Below are 13792 nucleotides of genomic sequence, written 5' to 3' on the forward strand. Positions count from 1 at the left end.
GAGAGAGAGAGAGAGTGTTAACAGTTTTCTGTTTTGGATTAGTGCTTTAACGAGGAAAAACTGATGTCCCTTCAGTCCAGTTCACGGTATTTTATATGTACGAGTAGGTGTGTGCATTGTTTGCTGTGTGTACTGTTGATTTTTAGTTTCACGTGTACATCGCTTTGAGCGATTTTTCTATAGTGCGGAAGGCGATTTATAAATATCAAATAACAAATAAATAAATATAGTAAATGCGGCACATTTGGGAGGAACTGATGGCACTGTGTCCACCACGCAGCCCTCTCTCTGCGCCTGCTCGTTCTTGGCACATCACATGGCAGAAAGCACATCTCAAAAGCCCCGGTAATACTTGCAGCACATTTTCAATATTTTATGATCAGATTTCATCGTGAGGCTCAAACTCCGCGTTATGACACCAAAAGCTCCTCCATGCAACTTCAGAGTGTTTTCTCTCTCGTGTTACAGATATTAACGAATGCCTGGTACCCCACCAGGTAGACTGTGGTCCTTACGCTGAGTGCAAGAATACAGATGGAAGTTACCACTGCATTTGTCTGCAAGGATACCAAACCAAATCCAGGGTAGAGCAATTCAAGAATAAGAACGAGACATCCTGTGAAGGTAAGATGTCTCCTGAGAAGCAACAGACCCGGCAGGACTAGCGGTCAGTCTATGTCCATAATTCCCATGCACAAGGGCTGGGATCACCTCCTACCTTAGGATCAAAGGGTCAGGGATGGTGTCTTGGCGTTTCACTGGCCGATGGATTAGGAAATGCTGTTTTGCCACATTTTGTGACTTGCTGTGAGGTGGTGGTGGTGGTGGGGGGAATAAATCCAGAGCCAGACAGGTCGAGTCAGCCTTAGGACAGATAATACAGTTTGTCCCCCAAAATTCTCCACTCTTTCTTTGCCTAAAATGTCCTTTTCTCTCCAAAGCTTTCGGAGAGAAATTGACAAATCCATCTTTTCTACGCCAAACTGCAATACTATTAATTAACAATAATAACTTTTCCAAACCTGGAGAAATCACGGCACGCCAGGAGCAGAGAGGCTTCTCCGTGGTCCAATCGGTCAACGCAACGCATGACTTCTTGTGCGGGGCATCGGGAAGCAGCCATCCTGGGTCACGTCGTCTTGGCGCCGGGTCGCTGCTAGGAGATGCCTTTAAGCTTTTCTCCAGCACTGCGGTAAAAGTTCAAGGTTTTTGCCCCTCCATTTTTCTGTTGTAGCCCCTGCTGACCCCTTACCCCAAGGCACTAAGAAACCCAAGATGCCCCAAAAGTCTAACCAATGTTGTAGTAGACCCTAGTATGATGCCCCCTTCAACCTCGCTCATCAAGCATTTCTCTGAAGTCCAGCTTGTTTGGGTCTTTCACCTGATGTGGAACCAGGAAGCTGACAGAGGGGGGGCAATCAAGAGATTGGCAGGAAACGAGGTCAACCTGTTTTTCACCAGGAAAAGCACGCGCGTTTCAATTTTTTTTTTTGTGGATCTGGGCATTCCTGCAGTGCCGGCACTAACCTTAAGTCCAGCACGGCTGGGAATGGCCTCTGAATACGGAGACGTACGAAAAGCTGTAAATTCGCCCTGAACCGTAAGTCAATCTTTTAATCCCCCCCCCAATGCACTCCCCCCGTCCTGGGTCACTGAGAGATTACGGTAGCGGAAGCTCTGGAAATATGAACTAAACGTCCATTGCCGAGCTGAGGTGGGGGAGGGAAGAGGGGGGGTTTCTAATAATTATAGCATAGGTTTATATTCAGGGGCCTTGAGATCTACACCTGCACCAAGAACAATGCTGCCTCTCCAGCAGCGTGCGTGCCCAGCTGGAACCCGCCGCCGATCACCAGATCCACCGGGCTTTACGGCACCTCCTAGGTGACCTTCCCTCCAGCGGCGAGCCACGCGCCCCCCCCCGTCCTCCGCCCTCCAGGAGCACGCAGCCCGGATTCCCACTGCCATTAGGCGTTTATGCTTCGGGGGCTACACAAAGTCCTTGTCCACGGGTATAAACACGACCGCGGAGGAAACCGGACCGCAGGAGGTAGCGAGGGCGGTGTGACAAGTAACAGGACACCACAAAGGGTTAAAGAAGCATGACAGCATAGAGCAGGGAAGTGCGGTGGCTCTGCCTGCTGGTCACAGACCTGAAGGCGATGCCTTACATCTCCCCTTTGGGATGCGTGCGCCTAATGACGTAAGAACATTAAAAGTGCCATTCCGGATCAGAACAATGGCCCATCAAGCCCGGTATCCTGTCTCCGACAGTTTTCAATCAAAGTTACTTAGAAGTATCCAATTCCCGGAGGTGGGTGTTGGGCCACATCTGGGACAGGAGGACGCTGAAAGGTACCAATGACCACTTGTATCTTGGAAAGGGACCTCCATGGGCTCTGTGTTTTCCTCCAGCATGTTGGAGGCTGCAAACCCATCCTCTGCTTCTCCGGGGACAGAAGCTTAGCTCCGTGTTTATATCTTTAGATGTTGACGAGTGCAAGGAACATGATGCTGCAGTCTGCGATCTCAATGCCAGCTGCCTCAACACTCCAGGCAGTTTCGCTTGTCTCTGTGATGAGGGCTTCCAGTTGAGGTCAAGGACAGGGAACCTCCAGATCGCTGGTGAAGTTCACTGCGAGGGTGAGGAGTCTATCCTGCATTTGTTTTCCAATCCCCACAGCCTACGCATGCTTCGTGTCACTCAAAAAAAAAAAGTAACGGAGAGGTCCCCTGCATGACATCCCAAATTATTCAGCTACTGCTTAAAGAGATGATGAGTTTTATCTGGGCAGCAATCTCATCTCCGCCCTGCATCCGAGGTCCAAGCACTGCATTGCATCTGCCTTCTCCGCTCTCTTGTCTCTTTCCTCTTCCTGCCTTGGATGGCTGTAATATACAGTTACAACTTTATTTCTAAGAGCTTTATTTCTAAGAGCTCCTCCTCATGTCGCCTCATTTCACGTCTCACGCTCTCTTTTCCCCATTTTGGGCCGTCAGCGCTCCTTGTGCTTTTAGACTGTGGTCTCCAGAGAGACTCAACCACCAACCTGCTGTTTAGGCGCACAGTTCTGCTTGAGCTTGGGCCTCCGGATGTCCAGGCGCCGTGCGTCTCTGACCACGTGCGCCCCCAGCGCCCGTAAGGATCCCTGTGCTGTGAAATAACCGCAGTCCTGTGTGCTGGGCGTGGCTGAGGAACAACCCGTGATGCATGAACTCATTTGCCCTTTTGCCTCTTCTTCCAGACATTGATGAATGCGATCAACCCGATCCTCCGGCCTGTGGGAGCAATGCCACTTGCAGTAACACACCCGGCGGTTTTGATTGCAGATGTAGGGATGGGTTCCAGACCATCTCTGGGGGGCGGACTTTCCAGGGCCCCAAAACCAATGAATCCAGGTGTCAGGGTAAGATGCTCTCTTGTCTTGCTCCGGTAGTCTGTGTTCTTCTTGCATGTGACAAGTGGTACCCTGGAGGCCTCTTCTTGCTTTGACTCTCCCGTGATGGAGATTTAAGTGGAAACGATGAGAACTGCACACGCATAGACCTCATCTTACTTCCAAGCAGCCGTTTTGTTGTCCAAATCGAGGTCTCCATCACACAGAGAGGAACAACACTCAGAAAGCTGCCTGCAAAAAACTCAAAACTTTCCAAATGATCAAAATGAAAAGACATGAAACCAGAAAGGGTAGGAAGGAGGGTGGATGGCAAACTACACCCTTAGGTGATATTCTTCTAGTCCCGTAGCGCTCGATCTACGTTTTCTTGTCTTACCTTCAAGCCGGATTCAGTGCAAATGATCCAGATCCTTGAAGCTATTTTGACATTTAGGAGGATAGAATTTGTGGGGAAGATCGAAGCCTCTCATCAAGACACAAGACCTACTTCCCTGCATGTCAAGAAAACATGGATTGCGCATCCTTTTTTTTGCACCCGTGAAGGACAATGCAACGCACATAGCACAGGACCGAAGAGACTGAAGCTGCTGAGGAACCGATTTCTACAAAAAGAGTATTACAGACAATTCCAGAAACCTTTAAAGAAGAACATTTGCAACTTTGGAAAGCTACGCGACTGGGATACGACCCTGTGCTTGAATTCCAGGAGCTGGCCACAGCTCTCGGGGGGAATTCTTGCGGAAAGAAGACCCAAGAAGCTAAGCAGTGGTCTTCCGTCCGGGGTACGGAGAGAGCTGCCAGCACACCAAGAGTCTGAATCTCAGATCTAAGAGGAACGCGGAAGTTCTTCTCTCGGGCTCACAACCAAACACACCCCAATCTCAACGGATAACACGCAGTTTTCTCTTTGGGGAGATCTGGCGGGTTCATTGGTAGCATCCCTCACACACACAGTTTCTGATATTAGTCTATAATCCACAAGAACTTTTAATGCAATTTGAATGCAAATAACTCATCTAGGAGGGTACTACCACCATAATATACAGCATAGTTTATCTTTACAACATCATTTTAGAATCAGCAACCAACCTACAACACAACCTTTAGTGACGTCTGCAGTTGAAACCTCCAAGGAAAAAAAAACTATGAACTGTAAAATTCAGAACAAACTATGAACTGGAGAAAACGTTTGTCCCCATGAATCGCATTCACAAGACTTGTAAGAGGAATTTTCTATTCAACCTTTTCTCCCCGAACCCTGCATTTCCAACGAAAGGCCTTACCTCCCCCTAACAGCAGCACCAAGTTCAGTGAGGCCCCCTCTCCCATTCACAGGCTGATGCAGTAATCTGTGCATTAAGGAATCTCGACCGCACCGGCTAAGTTAGCTGGGGATATTTATCCAGCTGACTCTTTTGAATGTGGACCTCAATGACTTTTTCAAACATCTCAGACTCCAGTATTCAGCTTACTCATATTCAATTTTCCCAATTAACATCACATTTAAACCCAAGAGATGCATTGACTGACAGCTGCACATCATGTTGCTGTATTTCCAAGGGTAGGGTCTTCGGAAGCCTTTTACATTTTGCAAATAAACCAGTTGGGTCTTCATCTTATTTATTTTTAACAGTTAAATTCACATGGACGATAGTTATGTTCAATTACCACCATGGCTTTACCAATGGTCAAACTCGCGAATGGTATTGTGGCATGCACACAACGTGCAGTAGCTCTTCTGAACGCTTCTAACATCACGCGGGACTCACTCGTTTTTCAATTGCCTCCTCTTCTGGAAAGGAGCCTCTGTTGGCTCTGTAAGGGAAAATGTTCTCACGGCTCTTATAACGCAACAACATTCCCCCAAGGGCGATCTCCGTTACGTCATCCGTTCTCGTATCATCTTCTCCGTTATTTTGTATTACTGCCACAGGTCCTAGGTAAAACTCCAGAAACTCAGATTTTTATGTGCATAGCCAGCCGTGCTAAAGGTGACCTGGGCTCGGTCCACGCATGTCCGTTACATTCGCAGGAACCCCCGTGGAAGATTTTTCACGTCGTGCGAAGGCGCTGTGGGACTTCATTTTATATTCTGGTGAACTCTTTACCATCAGACTTTGTACAGTCCCCCCAGTAACAAATCTGTCTATGGAACCACACAAGCTTTGCACGAACCGGCTCACATTAGTTATTTCCAAAGTCTCGCAGATTTTTTCAGTTAGTGCAATTGTAATCAAGAATCTTACGAGAAACTCAGACCCATGTACGCATTCTTGTTTGCAATTATAACGTGTTAAATAATTATGCAGCTGTTTGGACAATTCAGTGTCTCACTTGGGTATACTCCGTTTGTCCCCTTTGGCACATGGGAGTCATCAAGCCTCCATTTTGTTTTCTGAAAGAGAATCGATGTCACCACGTTCTAGACCTCCATTTTGTTTTCTGAAAGAGAATCGATGTCACCATGTGCTTTCTGCAGCGTCCTCCAAGGTTCTGGACTTTCATCAAGGTTGGACAGGCAGATCTGAACCTTGCTTTCAAATTTCATGGTTCTTGCATTTCCAGAAGCTTCTTCCTTTTCTGTACTGGGACTTTATTTAGCCCCACAAGAATCTAAATGTCCTTTCCTTCCCACAGAACGAACGATAAGAACTTAAGAACATAAGAAATTGCCATACTGGGTCAGAACAAGGGTCCATCCAGCCCAGCATCCTGTTTCTAATTGTAGACAAGTCAGGATACAAGAACCTGGCAAGTACCTGAACATTAAATACATCCCTTGCTACTGATGCCAGTAATAGCAGGGGCTATTCCCTAAGTCAACTTCATTACAGCAGTTTACAGACTTCTTCAGGAACTTGTCCAAACCTTTTTTAAACCTAGCTGTGTTAACTGCCTTAACCACATCCTCTGGCAATGAATTCCAGAGCTTGTGTGTTGAGTAACAAAGAATTTTATCTGATTTGTTTTAAATGTGCTACTTGCTAACTGTATGGAGTATCCCCTAGTTTATTTATTTATTTATTTATTTAAAGGCTTTTATATACCGGAGTTCATGCACTAGTGCATACCACTTCGGTTTACACAGAACAAGGAACAGAAAATTACATCAAACAGATTGAACAATTAAACAAATATACAATTACATCCAACGATTGGGTATAAATAACATGGCTAACTTAGTAGGAACTTAGAGTTAGAGGTGAAGGAGAGAAATAGTACCAAGTGGTAATAGAACAATGTTAATAGCTAAATAATAAATATAAATAGTAAATACAAATTCTTATAATAAATACAGGTGCTTACAGATTATAAATACAGGTGCTTACAGATTTTACAGGTTCTTACTGAAATAGTAAATAACAGATTCACATTTACCCATGATTTTAAAGACCTCTATCATATCCCCCCCCCCCCTCAGCCGTCTCTTCTCCAAGCTGAACAGCCCTAACCTCTTCAGCCTTCCCTCATAGGGGAGCTGTTCCATTCCCCTTATCATTTTGGTAGCCCTTCTCTGTACCTTCTCCATTGCAATTATATCTTTTTTGAGATGCGGCGACCAGAATTGTACACAGTATTCAAGGTGCGGTCTCACCATGGAGCGATACAGAGGCATTATGACATTTTCTGTTTTATTCACCATTCCCTTTCTAATAATTCCCAACATTGTGTTTGCTTTCTTGACTGCCGCAGCACACTGAGCCGACGATTTCAATGTGTTATCCACTATGATGCCTAGATCTTTCTTGGGTGGTAACTCCTAAGATAGAAGCTAACATTGTGTAAGTACAGCAAGGGTTATTTTTCCCTATATGCATCACTTTCATCTGTCGTATTTCCAGTAGCTTTGGCAGAAAGTTCCCTATACATGTGACTGGATCATCACCAGTTTCTCTTATTGGGAACAATGTAATAAGACTTGCAGTGAAATCAGCACTAGTAGCTGTCTGTATGTATTTTTTTAGCGCACGCAGCAAAAGCCGATGCCCTTGCGGGATATAAGACGATGGCATCCAAATGAGATATGCGCAGAAAATCCGTACAAATATCCGCACAGATGTGCATACTAAAACGCGCGAAGGTCCTATGCAATAAGCCGTGCATAAACCCGCATTAACGTGGTGACCTGTTATTATCAGTTGAAAGCCTTTAAGACAGTGGTGAGTGGAGCTGAAGTTGGGAAGAGCAGTGTCTAACCCCTTCATGAACTCATACTTTATGTAAAAAAAACTTTTTATGCAAAACATTTATGTGGGACCGACAACCCTAAGCTCTTCAATTTTATAAAAGAGCCAATTCTGGAGGAAAGTCCACTATTCTTTATTTAATCCTATCTATATATATTTTTTTTTAATGTTATTTTGTATTTTTTTTCAAAATCTTTAGAAATCACCATAAACAGTGCTGCACATTCACAGAACAAAATTCCTTTTCAAATGAACATCAAAGTTTTCCCGCACTTATCTTGTCATCAAATGTCCGATCCAACCCCCACACGATATCATGTTTCAAACTTCTATCTGCCTCGGGAGAAAACACACAAATCCACTTGCTCACATTCATATATCGTTCTGTTATTCATCCAGGACCAGTTCCAAATCTTCACTCCAGTAAGGTCGGTCTTAGAATGCAGTCTGCAACGCTGCCCCTTTTATATCTTACTTCAAACAGACATGGGGACCGGGAGAAAAATCACCTGACCGGAAAAACCCTTGTGTGTGTGTCTCAGCAGTCTTCAACCAGGAACAGCATCCCCTCCATTATTTGCTATTCCTATAGCTGGTAGTCTTCAATCAGGTAGTACTACAGACTCAACAAAAGGTAACTTAGCATGGCAGTTCTCCATCAGGTCCTCAATCCCGAGAGTTCCAATTCATATCATGTGAACCACAAGGCAGTTCTCCATCAGGTCCTCTATCCCGAGAGTTCCAATTCATATCATGTGAACCACAAGGCAGTTCTCCATCAGGTCCTCTATCCCGAGAGTTCCAATTCATATCATGTGAACCACAAGGCAGTTCTCCATCAGGTCCTCAATCCCGAGAGTTCCAATTCATATCATGTGAACCACAAGGCAGTTCTCCATCAGGTCCTCTATCCCGAGAGTTCCAATTCATATCATGTGAACCACAAGGCAGTTCTCCATCAGGTCCTCTATCCCGAGAGTTCCAATTCATATCATGTGAACCACAAGGCAGTTCTCCATCAGGTCCTCAATCCCGAGAGTTCCAATTCATATCATGTGAACCACAAGGCAGTTCTCCATCAGGTCCTCAATCCAAAAACTACCAGTTGATCATTACAATCAAACCTCCAATACTTCATCAACCAAGAGAATACCAATTTATAATTTCATTTAAACCACGAGGAGGAATCGACTCATGAATCGGACATTCGATGACAAGACAAGTGCAGGAATACCTTGATGTTCATTTGAAAAGGAATTTTGTTCCGTGAATGGCGCGGCACTGTTTTTGGTGATTCCTAAAGATTTTTGAAAAAAATACAAAACATAAAAAAAAAATAGAGAGATAGGATTAAATAAAGAATCGAGGACTTTCCTCCTGAATTGGCTCTTTTATAAAATTGAAGAGCTTAGGGTTGTCGGACCCACATAAATGTCTGCATGAAAAGAGGTTTTTTTTATATAAAGTAGGAGTTCATAGAAGACCAAGTTATAGGACCAGTTGACCCAATTTTGTTTTTGTGCGTTTGTATGACTGCGTGGGTCTCCGGAATACGTTTGTTGTTGGGGCTTTTGTGAATTAACCCCTTTCAAGAGCCATCACTGACCACCAGCGAGATATAAATGGCAGAAACCGGTGAGCGGGGGGGGGAGGGGAATGCAGCAGAGATTTGGAAGGGGCTACAAATGCATTCGGTGTTTCTGACATGTGCCTGGTCCCTCTCCCGCTTCCATTTCTTCACCTCCAGCCGGCTGCTTGCAGTTACCTCCTGCCCCCGACCGAAGCACTAAAAAAAAAAACCCCCGCACTAGCGCCGGCGCGGTTCTCGGCATTGCCCGTGAATATCTAAATAGCCTCCTTTGCACAGCATTAGCGTGGACTTGTGCTAAACCAGCCGCGGCCTTTTGAACGGATTTGCGCGTGCTCGCTTTTTTTTTCCCCACCACGCTAACCGTGTTATTCCGTTCCTGCGTAGGGTTAGGGCGCAATAACCTGTTGCCCCTTTATTTTCCTCTTCCATCTTCCCTCTTTGGTTCAGCAATGTTTTGTTTTGGTTTTTTTTTTGCTTTGCGTCCTGTAAGAGCGTCACAGGGATCTTCCAAGGAGGAAGCCCTTTCCGTCTGGTTCATCCACTCTCCTTTGAAGATAAAAGGGAAGTGCAGGGGGTAGACCATCTCCATTTTGGTTTCTTCGGTTGCACCAGGATTCTTTGCCATCGGTACCTTTAGGGATTACAGCTCCTCTGCGGTCACGGTAAAGGGGGACGGTCCCAGGTTCGCTTTTCTTGCTAGCGGCCAGTTGTGGCGATGGGGAGGTCCCCTCTTGTGAGCCTTTGACTCCGTGTGATGCTGAAAATGCTGCTTCTCTGCTGCCCGATTTTTAGCATGGACCGTACCACTTATCCACTGGTAGTTATTTGGAAGGAATGCCAGTTCTGCACGAAGGGTTATTCCTCAAGAGAGTGGATTCCACGCTTACCGTATTCATCTAGCAGCCAGCTCTCTCACGCAGCGCTCTCCCACGCTTACCGTATTCACCTGGCAGCCAGCTCTCTCACGCAGCGCTCTCCCACGCTTATCGTATTCATCTGGCAGCCAGCTCTCTCATGCAGCGCTCTCCCACGCTTACCGTATTCACCTGGCAGCCAGCTCTCTCACGCAGCGCTCTCCCACGCTTACCGTATTCACCTGGCAGCCAGCTCTCTCACGCAGCGCTCTCCCACGCTTACCGTATTCATCTGGCAGCCAGCTCTCTCACGCTTACCGTATTCACCTGGCAGCCAGCTCTCTCACGCAGCGCTCTCCCCACGCTTACCGTATTCACCTGGCAGCCAGCTCTCTCACGCAGCGCTCTCCCACGCTTACCGTATTCACCTGGCAGCCAGCTCTCTCACGCAGCGCTCTCCCACGCTTACAGTATTCATCTGGCAGCCAGCTCTCTCACGCAGCGCTCTCCCACGCTTACCGTATTCATCTGGCAGCCAGCTCTCTCACGCAGCGCTCTCCCACGCTTACCGTATTCATCTGGCAGCCAGCTCTCCTCACGCAGCGCTCTCCCACGCTTACCGTATTCATCTGGCAGCCAGCTCTCTCACGCAGCGCTCTCCCACGCTTACCGTATTCATCTGGCAGCCAGCTCTCTCACGCAGCGCTCTCCCACGCTTACCGTATTCATCTGGCAGCCAGCTCTCTCACGCAGCGCTCTCCCACGCTTACCGTATTCATCTGGCAGCCAGCTCTCTCACGCAGCGCTCTCCCAGGCTGTTTGAAGTTTTTTTTTTGCACGGCAGTAGACGCACACTCACGGTCGCCGATAGACGGGGCATGCTTTTGGATTGTGCTCTCACCAGTAAACGTTCAATTTCATTGCACTGTAAAAAGATCTGGAATGCCTGCTTTTTTGACACACACCCCCCCCCCCCTTCCTGTGGCAGGAACAGGGCCTCTCTCCTTGGTTTTTCCTCCACCAGGGATGGGATGGGCCAACCTTGAGGGTGCAAAAAAAAAAAAGGGGCGACCTGGAAGGCTCTCCGCTACGTCTCATGTGTCGTCTTTTTGTTCCAGACGTGGATGAATGCAAACGGAGCCCTACAACCTGCCAACCCTTCGGAACCTGCGTCAATACTCCAGGCGATTACATATGTAAATGTCTTCCGGGATTTGTGAAAAGCAATCAGGATCCTCGGAGGTTATGCCGAGGTACGTCCGAGTGAGGTCCCGGAGTGGAGGGGGTTCCCACGAGCCTCTCATCCAGCAGAGCAGAGATGGCAAAGGATCTCTTTTTCCACCTCCGCCATCTGCTGGAGACAGAAGAATACTGGCAGACACTAGGTGGCACCTCAGGGGTATAGGACAGAGTCCGCAAAGTCTTCTTCTGTCTCCATCTGCTGGTGGGGAGGCAAAACCCAGCTGTCCTGGACTGATCCGGGTACGTACAGGGAAATGTCTTAGATAGCTAATAACCTCCTGCTGCAATACAAAGGCCAGGCCATATTTTTAGCATTATATATATATATAGATTTCGCCAGTGACAGTGCAGCCAAGTCTAAGGTCTAGCAGCTAAAATTTAACGCTAAAATAATGCATTTATTTATTTAGAGATTTTATATACCATCGCTCCATTTAGCATGTAAAAATCCACAGGAGAGATACAGAATTGGAGGTGAAATTCTAAGCACAAGGCAAGAGCAGAATCTGGGGGCGACTGTATCTGACGATGAGGTGGCCAAACAGGTGCACAAAGCAATGGTAAAAGCCAGAAGGATGCTCGGCTGCCTAGGGGAGAGGGAAGGGTCAGCAGAAAAAGGGAGGTGATGCTGCCCCTGTAGAGGTCCCTGGTGAGACCTCACGGGGAATACTGAGCACAGTTCTGGAGACCCCACCTTCAGAAGGATAGAAACAGGATGGAGTCGCTCCAGAGGGAGGCTGCTAACATGGTCAGTGGTCTTCATCCTAAAGCACATGGGGAGAGAGTTAAAGATCTAAACATGATGCACCCTGGAGGAGAGGGGAGATAGGATAGAGACGTTCAGATATCTCAGAGGTTTCCATGCACAGGAGCTGAGCCTCTATCAATGGAAAGGAGGCTGCTAACATGGTCAGTGGTCTTCATCCTAAAGCACATGGGGATAGAGTTAAAGATCTAAACATGATGCACCCTGGAGGAGAGGGGAGATAGGATAGAGACATTCAGATATCTCAGAGGTTTCCATGCACAGGAGCTGAGCCTCTATCAATGGAAAGGAGGCTGCTAACATGGTCAGTGGTCTTCATCCTAAAGCACATGGGGAGAGAGTTAAAGATCTAAACATGATGCACCCTGGAGGAGAGGGGAGATAGGATAGAGACATTCAGATATCTCAGAGGTTTCCATGCACAGGAGCTGAGCCTCTATCAATGGAAAAGAGGCTGCTAACATGGTCAGTGGTCTTCATTATAAAGCACATGGGGAGAGACTTAAAGATCTAAACATGATGCACCCTGGAAGGAGAGGGGGAAGATAGGATAGAGACATTCAGACATCTCAGAGGTTTCCATGCACAGGAGCTGAGCCTCTATCAATGGAAAGGAGGCTGCTAACATGGTCAGTGGTCTTCATCCTAAAGCACATGGGGATAGAGTTAAAGATCTAAACGTGATGCACCCTGGAGGAGAGGGGAGATAGGATAGAGACATTCAGACATCTCAGAGGTTTCCATGCACAGGAGCTGAGCCTCTATCAATGGAAAGGAGGCTGCTAACATGGTCAGTGGTCTTCATCCTAAAGCACATGGGGAGAGAGTTAAAGATCTAAACATGATGCACCCTGGAGGAGAGGGGAGATAGGATAGAGACGTTCAGATATCTCAGAGGTTTCCATGCACAGGAGCTGAGCCTCTATCAATGGAAAGGAGGCTGCTAACATGGTCAGTGCTCTTCATCCTAAAGCACATGGGGATAGAGTTAAAGATCTAAACGTGATGCACCCTGGAGGAGAGGGGAGATAGGATAGAGACATTCAGATATCTCAGAGGTTTCCATGCACAGGAGCTGAGCCTCTATCAATGGAAAGGAGGCTGCTAACATGGTCAGTGGTCTTCATCCTAAAGCACATGGGGAGAGAGTTAAAGATCTAAACATGGTGCACCCTGGAGGAGAGGGGAGATAGGATAGAGACATTCAGATATCTCAGAGGTTTCCATGCACAGGAGCTGAGCCTCTATTGATGGAAAGGAGGCTGCTAACATGGTCAGTGGTCTTCATCCTAAAGCACATGGGGAGAGAGTTAAAGATCTAAACATGATGCACCCTGGAGGACAGGGGAGATAGGATAGAGACATTCAGATATCTCAGAGGTTTCCATGCACGGGAGCTGAGCCTCTATCAATGGAAAGGAGGCTGCTAACATGGTCAGTGGTCTTCATCCTAAAGCACATGGGGAGAGAGTTAAAGATCTAAACATGATGCACCCTGGAGGAGAGGGGAGATAGGATAGAGACATTCAGATATCTCAGAGGTTTGCACGCACAGGAGCTGAGCCTCTATCAATGGAAAGGAGGCTGCTAACATGGTCAGTGGTCTTCATCCTAAAGCACATGGGGAGAGACTTAAAGATCTAAACATGATGCACCCTGGAGGAGAGGGGAGATAGGATAGAGACATTCAGATACCTCACAGGTTTCCATGCACAAGAGCTGAGCCTCTATCAATGGAAAGGAGGCTCTAGAAC

At 46.9% G+C, this 13792-nt stretch overlaps 1 protein-coding gene across 1 annotated transcript in view; it reads left to right on the forward strand.

Moving 5' to 3' along the window:
• The window catches only part of LOC115080165 (CD97 antigen-like), a 47087-nt gene that overhangs the window by 17620 nt on the left and 15675 nt on the right, over positions 1–13792 (forward strand). The window contains 4 exon segments of the mRNA XM_029584263.1: positions 469–624; positions 2488–2643; positions 3246–3407; positions 11149–11283. Of these exon segments, the coding sequence (XP_029440123.1) occupies positions 469–624; positions 2488–2643; positions 3246–3407; positions 11149–11283 (609 nt within the window).

This window comes from Rhinatrema bivittatum, chromosome 19, assembly GCF_901001135.1.
Source record: "Rhinatrema bivittatum chromosome 19, aRhiBiv1.1, whole genome shotgun sequence".
Classification (NCBI taxonomy): Eukaryota; Metazoa; Chordata; class Amphibia; order Gymnophiona; family Rhinatrematidae; genus Rhinatrema; species Rhinatrema bivittatum.